The sequence below is a fragment of the Protopterus annectens genome, chromosome 7.part0 (assembly GCF_019279795.1).
Source record: "Protopterus annectens isolate FY-2018-M chromosome 7.part0, PAN1.0, whole genome shotgun sequence".
Classification (NCBI taxonomy): Eukaryota; Metazoa; Chordata; order Ceratodontiformes; family Protopteridae; genus Protopterus; species Protopterus annectens.
The window spans coordinates 1,288,576,666-1,288,593,399 of NC_056739.1; the positions used below are offsets into that span (position 1 = coordinate 1,288,576,666).

General features: G+C 41.2%; 1 protein-coding gene across 1 annotated transcript in view; it reads left to right on the plus strand.

Moving 5' to 3' along the window:
* The window catches only part of TMF1 (TATA element modulatory factor 1), a 1,367,094-nt gene that overhangs the window by 298,845 nt on the left and 1,051,515 nt on the right, over positions 1-16,734 (plus strand). The window contains exon 5 of the mRNA XM_044076393.1: positions 10,286-10,428. Within this exon, the coding sequence (XP_043932328.1) occupies positions 10,286-10,428 (143 nt within the window). The remainder of the gene's footprint in view (positions 1-10,285; positions 10,429-16,734) is intronic.

The following is a 16,734-nucleotide window of genomic DNA, read 5'->3' on the forward strand; positions in this document are numbered from 1 at the left end:
TAACAAAGAAGATCAATGGCCTCCAGCATGTGCCTTACACGGACCGACAGAAATCCCTGTCACTGTATTCCGTATTGCATAGACTTCTTAAGGGAGACTTATGCCTGGCCTAGAGAGCAACCCAAGACCCAAACCTAATGAATTTAATGCATAGCCATAAATCAAATGGGTCTGGGCTATCCATTTCAGGGACTTAAATATGGCCTGCAACTTGAATAGGACATGCTGGAGGGACAGATTTATCTCCCAGCGACTGCCATGTCTTTGGAACAGGCTACCAATTCATGTGAGCAGAGCACCTCTACAACACTGTTCAAAAGGAACCCGAGACACCATAAATTCTTACTGGGGATAGAGCCCCCAACCCTCCTGCCCTTGGAAAATGTCACTAAATGCAATCTTGGGAATTGACTAGTATGTCTGTAGTATAACATTGGTTTGAAATGGCTAGGCTTAAAATGACCTCCAGGTCGATAGCCTTGTAATCTCCTGTGGTCCGTTGATCCTATAAGAAATCAGTCAGCTGAGGTTAGAAGAGATAGGGAAGACAAACTGGATAGGCATTTTACCAAGTACATTGATTAAACATCTGTGTGACTTCCAAGGAGGCAACAACATCCAGAAGATTTAGGATTTTTGTTTTCTAAGTGTTTGCACAAGTATTCTGCACCTCAAAAAAGCTTCACATATTTTTTTCTTGGGTAGGTAGCAAATGCTGGAGGTATGGCGGGAAAGAAGGAGAAAAGTCTAGGACATGTTTTTTTTGTAATGCAACAATCAAAAATTTCCTATAAAATACTTTGTCAGAACAGTTGGGGGAACAAATGGTTGTAACGGAGGGAATTATTCTTTTGAGCTAGAATGTAGGAATTGAATTGCCTAGAACGTAGTAAGGGCTTACTAAGTCTAATGATACTGGTTGCCAAAAAAAAAAAAAAAACAATTACTAGAAAATGGAAACCAAAATCTAAACCAACTGTAAGTAAAAATATAAAGGAGATAAAAGACCTGGAGGTGGAACTCTTAGAAAAGAAAAGGAGCAAGTTGCAGTGAAATAAATGGAATTTGTGGGCACATTACATGTGGAATGATGTTCAAGAGGAGTGAAGTTTAAGGGAATGCATGAATTGATCAATTTATATAATTTTGTAGTGAATTAAAATTGTTAAAAAAAGAAAACGTATACTGTGTGCAAATAACAATGGAAATGTTATTATGGATGTTTTTATTTTCTGTTACTGTATATGCACCTATGCCACATTTTAAAAATGTCATGTTTAATAAAGAGGTTTTTAAAAATATATACTTTACTTTTTATAGCAAATGTTATGCCCCGAGTTGTGGCTGAAATAGTCATTTGTCATTAGTCCACTACCACTGTAAAGAAACAGTAAATTCAAAAAATAAGTAATACTGTAGTGGTTTAGCACTTCACATGCTTCTGTGCACCTTCCCTTGCTACGAGGTGAACTTTCTCACCATCTAGCATTTCATAATTAAGCACATCTATTTTAGACTGTATATATATATATATATATATATATATATATATATATATATATATATATATATGTGTGTGTGTGTATGTGTATATATATATATATATATATATATATATATATATATATATATAGTGTGTGTGTATGTATATATATATATATATATATATAATATATATATATATATATATATATATAATTTGCTAAACTCATTTTGTTTGATCTTGCTGTTGCTATTAGTAATGTATGAATTAATGAGTTTAACATCCACCTCAGAGCATGAGAAAGCATATTGTTAGTGTCCAAATACCTTTATTTCCCAACAAGCACATTATAATCTTGCAGTCCAAGACTATCCTGCTTGCACAGAGACGGGACACCTTGCCATCAGATAAGGTTCTGAAGGGATATTCAAGTGTGTGTGTGTGTGTGTGTGGGGGGGGGGGGGGGTCAGTGTTTACAGGCCTGTCTATTTCTGTTTGGAGACATCTTCAGTTCTGACTTTGTCCGTAGTTATATTGTGAAAACCAAGGAGTTGCACTGAGCAGGTGCAGTATGAAATGTGGTACAGACAGGTATGTACAGCAGGCTGTGCATGTTTGCAAGCTGATGTCATTAGCTGTTGCTCACCCTCAAAGGTAACAGTGGGTAGAACAAAATATCAGTAAAATGTCTATTCTGTAGTGGTGTGCAGCCCTGGATCCTGGGTAGCCATCTGTTTTAGTTCACTGAAAACAGTTAGGCTGTAATTGGTATGTGTGTGACTGCCACAAGACCAGAGGTCATCAGGGTTAGATCTTAAAATAATGATCCACTGTGTACTCTGATGTTGCGTATTAAAAAAGCTAGAATGATTTTTAAGTTTAGAGGAGGATAACTCATGAAAAATTGATTAGTATATGTAGGAATTTTAAAACATGGTTAGATCATTTGTTCTTGCCAATGGATTTATTAGATTTTGTTCTTCTTTCAGAGCTCCTAAGTTGTAGCTCCCATCTTGAACTGAAATTAATTTGCTGTGGACATTTAACTCAGGAACTTTTTTTTTTTTTTATTTGAGATCCTTCATTTTCTTCCAGGAGATGGTACTGAGTCTCTTGATGCATTGTTTGGGGGTTATAATAGGTCCTCATTGTTAGTGCTAGATTCTCTTGCTGTAACTCATGTTTGCCCAATTCCTTTTAAGGGACTTGAACCTTAGTTTGACAATTGTATCGGTTTCCTGCATTGGAAAGGGTGCAGGTTGGAGTACTGATGGCTTTCGATGGGTCTGTTGAGTGACAGGCTTGACATGTAGGAGTATTATGCTGCGTGTCATACAAGGATCACTCAAAAAAAGGCATATTTTTTATCCAGAGAAATCTCTTTGGTATCAAATCAACCACCCTCGCTCATCCATGAGGTGGAGGGGATATGCATCCCGGCCATTCTTACCAGTGGAAGGGCATTATGTTCTGAATGCGAATATATCTGTCACTTGTCCTCTGACATCATTGTTGCCATCAGGTATGCTCTTCTGCCACTGGACCACATGAGCACTACTTTAATACCAGCTATTCCTCTTCCTTGGATGGTGTTTCGTATTCCTGGTTACGTTGTCTTAAGTAGTTGACCAAAATCCTGCAGATTGGATTCTTGTTCACTGAGGTTGGTTATTACTTGTCTTGACAATGTGAGACCAGTGATTTTTCAAATATTGGTTATGTCATTGAGATCAAGGATTTTTCTTTGAAGGGATGCCTTTGTTATACCTACTTTCAAGAAACAAACTTTAGACCCAAACATTCTTGAGATGCCCAATCTGAACTCTTCCATTTCTAGGAGAGGTTCTTGAGAGGGTTGTTTATAAGCAGCTTCATAACCACCTTATGGCCAGGGTGCTTATGTGCCCCTTTCAGTTTTGGTTTTGCATGCTTCATAGCACAGAAGCTGCTCTTGTCCATATAGTTAATGATGTTATTATAGCCAGAGAACAGTGTTATTCAGTATTGATCTTCCTCGATCTCTGTGCAGCATTTGATGCCATTGACCATAGTCTTTTGATCTAGAAGTTACAGTCATACTGTCTGTCTTGGTCTTGGGGTGATTTGCACCTTATGCCTCCGGCCACTCTTGAAAAGTTTGTTTTGGGCCAAGTTCGTTTTCATCCTGTCCCTTTGATTATACAGTATCACATGGATGTATCTTAAGCCAATTTTTGTTTACGGTTTATGTGATACCGATAGTACATCTTATTAGGGAGAAGGGATTGGTATACCATAATTAGGAAGATGACAGATTTACCTCACCTTTCCAGAAGATGAGATGGCAAGTATATATTCCCTCTCCAGCAATCTTGAAGCCATCTTGGCTTTCACGTAATTGGTTGTAATTGTATACCTCCAAAACAGAGCTCATGGCAGTTCATGCTACTTTGAGGGATTCCAGTACAGCTGAGTTTCCTACCTTTAGCTTATATGATGGAAATGAGCACAAATGTATAGAGAAAGTGCATAATGTAGATCACAGATTGACACTTCAAGATAAGTGCTAGTAATTGTGAATTCATCCTATTTCAATCTACAAACATCAAAGTCAAGCACTTGGTATCTCATGCTGAAATCTCAGTAGTGGTTCATTCCATAGTTTCTGCCAGGTTGGATTATTGCAGGTGTTCTTCGTGTTTCACTGTTGCAGTCATCACATTTGGGTTATCTTCTTGCAGGTAGCCTTCAGCCGGCCTGAATACCAGAGTCTTCGGATTTCTGCATCGGATGCTGTCTCCTCTTCCATGACGTCAGGTTGTCAGGGCTATAAAACATGCAGCTGATGCCATTACATCAGTCTTTCTTGCCATGCGGTGCCTGAAGCAGAAGCAGTTAGCAAGTGCCTGTCGGCCGACTCCTGAAATTTTCGTTTTCGAGTTTCAGACCCGAAGTCTTCAAAAAAGGTAAGTACCCCGTTGGGGATCCTTTTTCTTGCTCCAACCGATGTCAGTAAAAGTTAACAATTGTCTTACCTGTGGAAAGCAAATACTTCCTAGAGATTTTCATTCGTACTGCATCCCCTGTTTTGGCCCAGACCATGACATCCCTTGCTTTCGGTTTTGTGCCTTGTTCAACCCCCGAACTATACTGTCCACGGGCTATTTTTGCAGCCAATTACTTTCATACTCAGTTTCAGTACTCTGAAATGGCTTCATTAAGCCATCCGACTATCGATCTTCTGAAAAACCGTGAGGATAAAGACAGAGACAGACCACATAGGTCCAAAACTGCCGACGACACTTCCATTAAGCTAGTCGCCAGTCCACCGGTACTCAGTGAGGCGCTTTCGCAGCCCCTGATACCCACTACTTCATATTCGCAGGCCTCTACTGAGACCCATTCGGAGTCCTTATGCCACGAGATGCTTCGACTATGGAACCTGTGGATGTCTCTATCTTGGATGGGTTTGGAGCCGCTGTGCAGGCACCTGCTTCTGAGGGTGTATTCAGGCCTACAGACATTCATTTTAAACCGACATCATCGTTTCCGACCAAAGGTTCCGAATCCCTCAGGCCTAAAACTCGCACTACGCCTAGAAAACTGACAACCAAACCATGAGCTCATGCCCATATGCCTCAAAAACAAATGCTTAGAATGGCTTAAGACCTTATTACCTTAATTAGGGGAAGCCAGCCTTCCTCCTCTGAGACCTAGAACTGAATTTCTTTCTAATTCTTTGATCAGGAGTCTGATATTTCTGCTCCCTCTGATACCAAGATTTTCTCTTATCTACTTATGAGGATTCTGATGCAGAGGATTCCATTCCCTCTGCTTCCCCTCCAGAGGATTTTACTTTTGGTGAAACCTTGCATACTCTTAGGGAGCATTTGCACTGGGAAAGCCAGGATTGCTCTTAGTCCAAAAAGAGACTTATGGAATTCTTACTCCTGGCTCAACACAGGTCTTTAGCTATCCATCCTGTTCTGGACATTGTAGATGATGCTTTCTTGGGATCTAGCCTTACCCCAGACACTTTACCTCCAGCTCCCAGAAAACCTGAGAGGTACTGCACAGTACCTGACCCTCACAAGTTCCTCTTCAAGAATCCTTCTGCGGATCCAGAGACCATTTCCCAAGGACCAAAAGGCATTGAGACTACTGCTGCCAAAAATACTACCCCTTCTGATAGAGATTCTAGAGCCTTAGACAGATGGGGTAAGAAGGTATACACTTCTGCTACCTTGGCCATTAGGGCTTTAAATTGCCAGTTTCATATGTTAAAGTATCAGCGGCATGTTATGGGACTACTTAAACAGAAAATGATGTTGATTCCTGACTGTGCTGAATACAAAGAATTGCAAGATTGAATGCATTCTGCAAAACAAGTTGGTAAACATACTTTGCAATGTGGTTTTGATGCTTTAGAAGCATCTTGCAGGGCTGCTGTCACTGGGTCTGTACTTAGAAGGCATGCTTGGCTTGAGGAACAAAACTTGCCAGATCATGTTAAAGCTAAATTACTGGGTGCTCTCTTAAACCAAGACCACCTTTTTGGCAAGAAAGTGGAAGAAGTCTTCAAAGGGATGGAGGAAAAAGCTAAATCTTTGCAAACTGTTAAAGATTTCCTACAAGTACAGCCTCCCAGATTCAGTAGGCATTGGCCTTCAAAAAACTGGTCCTTTCCAGTCCCTTCCAGGCCTTCTCAGTCCAAACCCAGGAACAACAGACTACCTAGGTTACAATTTCAGGCTATGCACAGACCTAAGCAGTGGGGGGCTCCCACTTCCAAAACAGGGAGTAGTAAGCCACCCCCCTATGGAAAAATGGCACAGTGACTTAAACTTAACCCTTCCAAGCCCTGCTCAACTACCTGCTCCCTTAGGAGGAAAGCTCGCCATGCATGCAAAAAAACTGGGAACTCATTACCCAGGACAAATGGGATTTGAATATAGTTTCCCAAGGATACAGATTCCACTTCCATACACTACCAACCCCAAAAGGTTGGCCAGACCTACCCTCAAATCAGTGGGCAGAGGCCCAACAGCAGGTTTTCTCTCTTCTCAGTATCAGGGCTATTCAACCTGTCCCACTAGAACAAAGGGGACAAGGTTTTTATTCAAGACTTTTTCTGGCACCCAGAAAAGACAACTCCTGGCATCCTATTTTGGACCTCTCTATTCTCAACACCTTTCTGGTAGCTCCAAAATTCAAAATGCTAACTCTTCAACAGTTTCTTCCTATGCTAGCCAAGGATGCCTGGCTGGCAACCTTAGAGTTAAAGGAAGCTTACCTGCACATCCTAATAAGGGAATCTTGCAGGAAATACCTGCGCTTCAGGGCAGGCTCAATGCCCTTTGACTTATCTACTGTGCCCAGGGTATTCACAAAGTGTCTAGCTCCAGCCATTGCATTTTGCAAGCAGAGAAATATTCAGATTTACCTATACTTGGACGATTGTCTGATTCAGGCAGAAAGCTAAGACTTGCTATCACAACACCTGGCATTCATAAACAAACTTCTAACCTCACTGGGGGTACACCATCAACAAAAATAAATCTCACTTATTACCCTGCCAACAGATTGTATTCCTTGCGAGCAAGCTTGAACACAACTTCCCAGATGGCATTCCTCACTCCAGAGAAACAAGTTTATTTGACAACCTACTTCAAACTATTGGCCACAAAACCTCAGCTATCTGCAAGGAAAATACTGCAAGCCCTGGGGTTCATGACCTCTTGCATTCTACTAATTCCATATGCAAGACTGCATATGAGGAAACTCCAATGGTATCTAAAAAGCCTATGGTGTCAACATTCTCAGGACCTGGAAACAATGATTTCTATCATTCCTTGTATGAAGACAGAGTTCCTGTGGTGGGCAGAGGCCTGCTACCACAATAAGGCACTCCCTTTCACTCTACCCCCTGCTGCCCAAACCCTAACAACAGATGCATCAGACTATGCATGGGGGGCTCACATGGCAGGGCAGTGCATTCAGGGCAAATGGAACCCGAGACAGATGCACCTGTACATAAACAAGCAGGGGGGAGCCCACTCGTCCCCTCTCTGCAGACTAGCCATGGCTCTGTGGAACACAGCCTTGAGCTACCAAGTACACCTGCAAGCTCAATTCCTGCCAGGCAAACTAAATTCAATTGCAGACGACTTAAGCAGAAATCTCATGGACCCACACGAATGGAAACTAGAACCCATAATATTCAAACTCTTGAGGAACAAATGGGGGACTCCAGAGGTAGACCTGTTTGCCTACCCTCAGAACTACCAGTTGGACAAATTCTGCACAAGAACTCCCCACAGTCAAGCTTGGAAAGTGGATGCCCTGTCCTTTACCTGGGAAAGCCACACGGTTTATGCCTTTCCCCCTCTGCCTCTCCTCTCGAACGTTCTACTACAGATCAAACAGGACAAGCCAAGGACAGTACTGATTGCACCAAACTGGCCACACCAGCACTGGTACCCCTTCTTGCGCAGTATGACACTGCTGCAACCATGGCACCTGCCTCAGACCCCTTCCCTGCTGTCCCAGCAGGTGGGCCATATTCTGCACTCTCAGCTTCAAACCATGAACCTTGCAGCCTGGCTAATTCCTTGAGCTCTCCTCTAGCATCCCTCAGTAAGCAGGTCCTGAATGTCATTGTGGAGGCAAAGAGGCCTAGTACTAGAAAATCCTATGCTGAAAAGTGGAATCAATACTGTTCCTGGAGCCAGGCTCAAGGGATGGGCACAATGGTGCCCAGCTTACCTCTATTCTACAGTACTTAACAGAAATGCTCCACAAGGGCCTATCCTTCTCGTCAATTAAAATTCATGCCTCTGCCCTTTCAGCACATTATAATTCTGAGCCACCCCTCTTCTCTCACCCCCTGCTAAAACAATTCCTTAGAGGGGCCAATAATTTAAGACCCCCCCAGGAGAGCTCCCAGTCCAGCCTGGGACCTTAACTTTGTATTGGAAAAGCTCACTCTTCCCCCCTTTGAGCCAGCTGCAACAGCAGAGTTGAAATTCCTTTCTTGGAAAACAGCCTTCCTTCTAGCCATCACTTCAGCAAGAAGTGTGTTTGATTACAGGCCCTCATGACAGTGGAACCCTTCATTATCTTCCATGCAGACAGTGTTTCCCTAAGGACTAATTCTTCCTTTATGCCCAAGGTGGTGTCTAGTGTGGCCTTAAATCAGTCCATTCATTTGCCTACTTTTTTCCCCTAATCCACAAAACAAAGGGGAGCGAATACTGCACTCTCTAGACATACACAGACAACTTAGATTTTATTTGGACAGGGCTAAGACTCTCAGAAAATCTGAACATTTGCTAGTTGGCTATGCTGCAGGGGCAGAGGGGAAGGCCATTTCAAAGCAAACCATCTCCAAATAGATAGCACATTGCATTCATTTCTGCTACAAGCACCATGGAAAACCTATCCCCACAGGGGATAAGATCACATTCCACCAGGGCTGCATCTACCTCTGCGGCTTTTCTCAGAGGAGTCCGTACCAGGGACATCCTAGAAGCTGCTACATGGAGCCTTGTACACACCTTCACCAAGCATTACCACATGCCTATCTTTTCTAAATCTAGAGCTGGATTTGCCACTGCAGTCTTGAATGGCTTAATAGCTGGCCCTAATGCTCTTTAACTTCCTCCTCCCTTCCTTAGCTTTAGGAATCAACCCAAATGTGATGACTGCAACAGTGAAACACGAAGAACGTAGTACAGTTGTGTACAATTACCATAAATGTAGATGTTTGAGTGTATTCACTGTTGCAGTCCTGGTTACCCTCCCTCCAGCCCCCTGACTTCTCTTGGCTCTACCTTTCCTTCTTGTTTGGTATATTTATTTTTTCTGGTGTATTTGCTTTTTGATGGGGGTGCACCATACTATATAATTGCTTCCCATTGTGGGGCACCTGACAGCTGGGGCAAGAAAAACTGATGTAATGGCGTCGGCTGCATGTTTTATACCCCTGATAACCTGACTTCATGGAAGAGGAGACCGCATCCGCTGCAGAAATCCAAAGACTCTGGTATTCAGGCCGGCTGAGGGCTACCTGCAGGCAGATAACCCAAATGTGATGACTGCAACAGTGAATACACTCAAACATCTAGATTTATGGTAAGTGTACACAACTGTGCTTTCTCCTTACCTGGGACTTTTCAATACAGAACTAGACCATTTACAGGTGAGATAGAGCAGGACTCTGATGCCAGATAACTAAATGATACAATCCTTTACCATCATAGTACCTCTCTTCTGCACAGCCTTCATTAACTGCTAGTCTGATTTAGGGTAATACCTTGGAGTTAAAAACAAGATTCTGGTGTTGATCTATTTGTCTGTTTATAACTTGGGTCCCACTTTCCTGAGGGAGTTGGTGGTGCTTTATACCCCAACTCAGGCTCTGAGCTTCACTTAAGGTCTGCTATTGGTCATAAAGGTAAGTCTTGAGGCTTCAGGTATTTGATTTTTACCTTTCAGGTCCCCACCTGTGGAACTTACACCTCAGTGGCTTCAGGGTTGTCTATCCTTGGCTGGCTTTGCAGATCACTAAAAACCTACCTTTTTGAGTTTACTTCTGAAGGAGTGGGTTGAATTGTGATGGCTTGTGTTTATAATTCGGTTGCTGTTTTATCTCTGTTTTGTGCAACTTAGAGTTTTGTTTTGTTGTAGTTGGTGTTTTGTTGCTAAAACAGCTAAATGCATTTGAAGTTAGAGTTAGGTATAAATCTACATTTTTGTCAAGTGTCAGTATTAAGTATGTCTGATGGAAGTGACAGTGCGTAACGTGCCATAAATATCATGCAGGAGAAAAATTATCAAAGCAACAACTGCAGAATTCTAACATTATCAAGAAATTGAGAGCAAAGGAAAAAGAGAATGAAACGCTTATTGCCAAACAAGCAAAGAGAATCAAGGAGCTGGAGGAAGAACAGCAGCATCTGCAGCAGGTAAGAAATGACTGAAAGCAGCTAATTGGTTGAATTATTTATTCATTTTTGTTTATTAATGTAGTAATGCTGAGCTGCAGCCTCATTTACAAGGAACATCCAACAGAAAAGTATCACAGTACAGACATAGGGACAGTTTATTTAACTGACCAATTGTTATAAGCAAAATGTCTTTGAAGTACAAAAAGACACCTTCGTTGTGTCCATTCCAAAGTAGTTTTTTGCATTAAAACAATGTAGCTGCTAAACAGATTTTAATAAAGAAGCATTTTTCATGACCCAGAAAACCCAGGTTTACCTAATGATGTTAGTCAGTAGAAATAATAATCTAAGTTAACCACATACTGTGGTATCACAGTTCTTTTAATTTTAATGTGTTTTACTTTTTGTTAATTGCTTTAATGCACTGGCAATCTTGAATCTCTCTAAGCATAACCTGAGCCCAGAGAAAAGTAATTTGTACAGGTAATCAAAAAGTGAAGATGGCAGATTTTATAATGCACGTGTATTGTAGGAATGCTTGTATTGTAATTAGCTGTCCGTGAAGTTGTTGCATTGTGTCTAACCCCATACTTAGCTAAATATAGTATTATTTTTGATATTTAGTTTTAGCTCCTTAGCTTCATAGTGACTGTGTTAGTGAGTCTTGGAAACTGGAGTAAAACTATAGTCTTACTTGTATTGACACGTGTCATGCTTTTACTTAGTATATGAATGTCTTTCACAGAAGTCATGGCACTGAAACTACTTTGGCTAATATATGTCGGTACTTCCTTGAAGTAGTTTGATAATAGCGTCTTCAGGCTATGCTTATGACCAATGCATTTGAGCCAATTGATTGCTAGTAGCTTTGTGCATACTGTGTGAGTATATGTGTGTATGTGTGCAATTGGGCTGTATGTACACACGTGTGTGTGTGTGTGTGTGTGTGTGTGTGTGTGTGTAATGATTGTATTTAAATTAATTAAAATCACATTAAATATACACTCACCTAATACAACTCATTAAGCATCAAGTCGTCAGTGCTCACCATACCTTTCAACCTCTTAGAGCAAGAAACCTGACAAAGTCACAAATAATGGGGGACAAAGGCCCAACAATTGGGACACTATTGCTTTTACAAACTTAGAAAGTTGACTGACAAACAGGTTTTGCATTAGCATGAATATTTTGAAGGATATGAAGTGTGAGACTTAAATGTCTGCCATGATTTTCTGATTTCAATCCTCAATGATTTACCAGTGTTGTACTAGAAAACCACAATTTCATGAGAAACAAGCCAAACATATGAGACAAAAATCTGGACATTTTGTGAAAATCTGTACAGTTGAGAGGTATGAATCGCTGACATAACATTGAATGTCAACCTATTGAGCAGTCTACCTCTCTCTCTGTCTCTCTCACATGCACACACAACAAGAGTAAACTTAACAACAAAAGAAAACAAAATCTACTCAGCAGTTGTAGTACATAAATGATTAAATACATACATAAACTCACTGCTCAAACACTACCATTCACATGCACACTCAACCTCCAGTCACTCCATACATTAAAGCAAATATATACCCTCCAAACATAAGCCAACTTCATGCTTCTTAAGACAGAAGTGGCAAACTTCATGACACCCATGCAGATGGACAATACAGTTATGACTGCTGAATCCTACACAGATGCACTCTCTAAGCACTTACACAAGTTCATGGATTGTGCTATCCCAAACAGAACCAAGACGCCATCCTCCAAAAAAAGGAAACCAATCTGGTGGTCCCCTGCCATAAACAAACTCTACAACAGAAGGAAGAAACTGTTCCAAAAGAGAGTAAAATCCCATGAGTGGTGGAGTTCCCTGGTCAGCCTCAGTAAGAAGCTGAGATCCCTTATAAGATCCTCCAAAGCTAGCTACGAAAACAAAATCGCCACTGACTCTAGGGAGACAACCACAGAGCATTCTATAGCTATGTCAAGAATCGCAATGGCAACACCCAGATCTGCTCTGAGTTACAGCACAATGGCATGAAAATTACAGAACCAACTGATATTGCCAACTTCCTGGCAGATAAGTTCAGTGCTAACTTTACCCCCCTCTCACCCCCTAAAGGGCCCATATCTATACAGGAAAAATGCAGAGTCCCTGTAATCACAACTACGCAGGTAAAAGCTGCACTCTCTAAAGCCAAAAACACAGCATCCATGGGTCCAGACAACATCCCAGGTTGCGTTTTACACGAACTTCAGAACGAACTGGCACCCCACCTAAGCACCATGTTCAGTCATAGTCTCACATCAGGCTTTGTGCCCACTGAATGTTGCACAGCAACAGTTATCCTACTCCACAAAGGGGGAGCCACCACTGATCCCGGGTACTATCGCCCTATTAGCTTGACGAGCCTGGTCTGTAAGGCCATGGAACGTATCATCATGGAACTCATAAACAGACATTGGTAGCCTCCAAACTCTGGACCCCACCCAGTTTGGGTTTGTGAAAGACAGATCATGCCTCCTGAACCTGATCGACTTCTTTGAGGCTGTCACCAAAGCTGTAGATGAGGGTAAGGTGGTTCACACAGCCTATCTTGACCTCGCCAAGGCTTTCAACACCAACTCCCATTCTGGAATTATAGCTAAACTCACTAAACTAGGTATAAATCCCTATGTCACAAGATGGGTTGCCAATTTGGCTCACTGACATAACCCACACTGTAAAAGTTGCAGACTGCAAGTCTGACTTCAAACCAGTGACAAGTGGAGTACCACAGAGTTCAGTTCTGGGACCTCTCTTGTTTGGTATGTACTTCTCAGAAGTACAGGCTAACACAGAAAGCCTTTGGCTAACGAAGTTCGCAGATGACTACAAACTGGGAGCCATAGTTGAGTCCCCAAATGATGTGGACATCCTACAGAAGGGCCTCACTGAGACAGATGCCTGGTGTCAGAGCCATGGCCTCAAGCTCAATGTGAAAAAGTGCATTGTCATCCCCTTTGGTAAAAACTCTGTACCCATGAACGGGTCTATATTATATTAGCGAAAATCCTTTTAAGCGAATGCGAAAACACTGACACGTATTGTGCAAACCGTGAATATGCCGAATGTACTAAACCGCAAAATACAAAAAGTCGAATCCCCATAGTCTGCCAACTCCACCTCCCACTACATACTGCCTACCCAAACAAAATAAAATAAACCACTTACATACACTAACCAAAACCCTACTTCTAACTCTAAAGTAAAGAACCAAAGCCCTTCCTCTAACCCTACACTAAACCTTACATACATTACTATTTATGCACTTACCTTAACCTGCACCCTAACCCTAAGGTCCATAACTATCGCACACGTACCTTACAGAGCTGTACCGCAGATGGGCCAACCATGACACTTCAACTTTTTGAATTTCGTGGTTTAGTACGTTCGGCATAATTGCGGTTTGCGCAGTACGTGTCGGTGTTTTCGCATTCGCTTAAAAGGATTTTCGCTGTTATAATATAGACCTCCCGTGAACTACCACATAGGCGGCAGTCTACTTAATGCCGAATGTGTGATGAGACCTGGGGACCCAGGTGGGCAGTAGTCTGCCCTTTGATAATCACATCGCCACAGTAGTCAGGAAATTCTTCTACATGGCACACCTCATCACAATAGAGTTCTCTTCTAGGAAAAAAGAGGTAAGTGTTCCCCTCTACTCGACACTCATTAGACCCATTATAGAGTACAATGTCTCTTTTGGACTGTACCTCACAAGACATCTGCAGCAGCTGGACAGGCCACAGAAGTATCTGACAAAGAGGATTACTGGCCTCAAACAGATGCCCTACACTGACATTCTCAAAAAACTCCAGCTTTACTCCATAGCGTATCGCCTACTCCGAGGTGATCTCTGCCTAACATATAAAGCTATGTCAAACCCAGAGCTGTTGGACATGCTACACCTAAAGAAATCCCAATCTCTCTGAGCTACATGCTTTAAGGACCTAAATCTTGTCACCACAATAAACAGGACATGCTGGAGGGATAGATTCATTTTCCAGAGACTTTCCATACTCTCAAGCAAAGTTCCTCATTAGCACTCTTCAAGAAGAATCTTGATAAGTGGATGGGAAATAGGAAATTCACCCCTGGGATCACTTTGATGGCTCTGCTTGACGGGCACAGGAAAATAACTTTCTTGGGTGGCGTAAGCCAGGGAACGTTGTTGGCTACACTTACTACTTAGGCCCTTGGGTCGACAGCCTAGTACCTGCCTATGAATATATGAACCTATACACATACAAATAGAACATGCTTTACATGGGGCGAGGTGGAACTACACCCCCTTTCTTACATATACTGTCACCAGAGTTACACAGCTGTGACCAAAGTGAATCAAACAAAGCTGTTCTGTAGTAGACATAACATAAGTTGACTTTAGCACTCAGTGACCAACTATGATTTTGATTGGCTTGGTAACCTCCCTCTACAAAACATTTTCTTGACCAAAGAAGTTGCCTGTATTCACAAATGTATTTTTAATGGATACACAAGTATATAATAGTGAATAGGGTGAACAAAACAAAGGCAAGAATACTAGGCAGATTTTACTGGCCTGGTATAATGAAGAACTCGGTGCTTTCTGTCCAGAATACCCAGAATATCATTTTGGATTTAAAGGTTTGTCGATCCTAATGGTTGTTATAGAGGCATCATTTGAATGTATTACTGTGGTCTGTACCCATCCCACCTACACGTAAATGCAAGTCTCACACACACACACACACAGACATCCACCCACACTGTTTAATTGCACAGGATAGGTCCCTTATTATATCCTTTCTAAGTTCATTTTGTTTAGTGCAGGCATCCCATTTCTACTGCCCTCCTCCTGGAAAAGAGGCAATGACCATTGTCATTGTTAGACTTACATTGCCTTCTTACTGCAGGCTTCTTGCTAGAACCTTAATCATCACTGTTCCAGACTAGAAGGCTTAATTTATAGCAGCAGGCTGATTTACCATAAAGCAGTCTTAAACTTTTGCAGAACAGGATTCCAAGGCTCAAGTGTTACAAAAAAGACGTTTCTTATACAGCTTGGCACATTTTACTTGCTCCATGATTCACTTGAAACAGCAGTTAAAAGTTTTCTGCAGCTTGCCATTTTTTTTCTGAAAAATAATCATGTTTACCTCAACTTCGTTCACCTTTCTTACACTTGACGTCACTTGTCAATCATTGCAAGTCTCTGCTGGGATTCATGAATTTCAACTACAAATGTTTAAAGGCTGTTTCATTTTTTTAGTAGGTTTGTATAAACTCAAATTTTAGTTTGCTTTTCTCATTAGCACTGAATTTTTTTGAAAATAATTTCCATAACATTTAGGACTTGTTTGATTTTTCTGAAATTTTAAAACTTTTTTGTAACTCATTTATAGTCATGAATAACTTTGTTTCCTTTCAATTTATAACTGTGTAATTATGGTGTAAAAGCTTTTTGTCCCTTTTTGCTTTCTTGTTTATGAAAAGCATCTTGCTAAGGATATCCTAAGTACTGTTAAGATCAGGCCTTGTTCTAGGTGTTAACAGCAAACAAAGACAGTCAACAAATAGCTGCAGCAGGTAATACAGCTTTCAAAAGCTGTTCCAACTTCACTCTGCCACATTTACAAACAGAAAGTGTGGTAGAATGAAGTGTTCTACATCTCTTAAAAGCTGTTTTATCTTCTGTCAGAGGAATACTTAGTTTCTACCTGCTGTACCTCTTAACTATCCCTGATTGTGTAGAATGTTACTTGATTTTGTCTTGTATGTTTGCCTTGTTCCTTGTAAATTTTTTGAGTTTTTGGTAATTCACTGATGATTACAGTTAATGTTAGACATTAAAGTTTCATACATAATTTTTATTGTTCAGAAAAGTGCATGCTGATGCAAAATGTGGTGTTTAATTTTTAAGTAAATTAGAGCACTATTTAAAAACTACCAGTGATTTGGATCCTTTTTTCCCTGTTGTTTTTGGATTTGCCTAGAATTCTAATGCAAACAAGTTGAGAGGTATGTTGCTGTCTCTTTGACAGCACAAATACTTCACTGGCTTTCAGACCTGGCAAAACACTTCGCAGTTCACGTTCTGTTTTTCTCTAACTGATGGTACATTGAGATGATAAAGCTTCATGCACTACAAAGAATTATGGTCATCAGGTCTTTGTGATCATTACCCTGTATTGTGTGTTCTTCACATTTATGTAAGGAGCCACCTCTTGTGCCTCACTCTTGAGGTAAATTTCTTTGCATCCATTATTGTAAACACATAATAAGCCAGTTATGACTGGAGACAC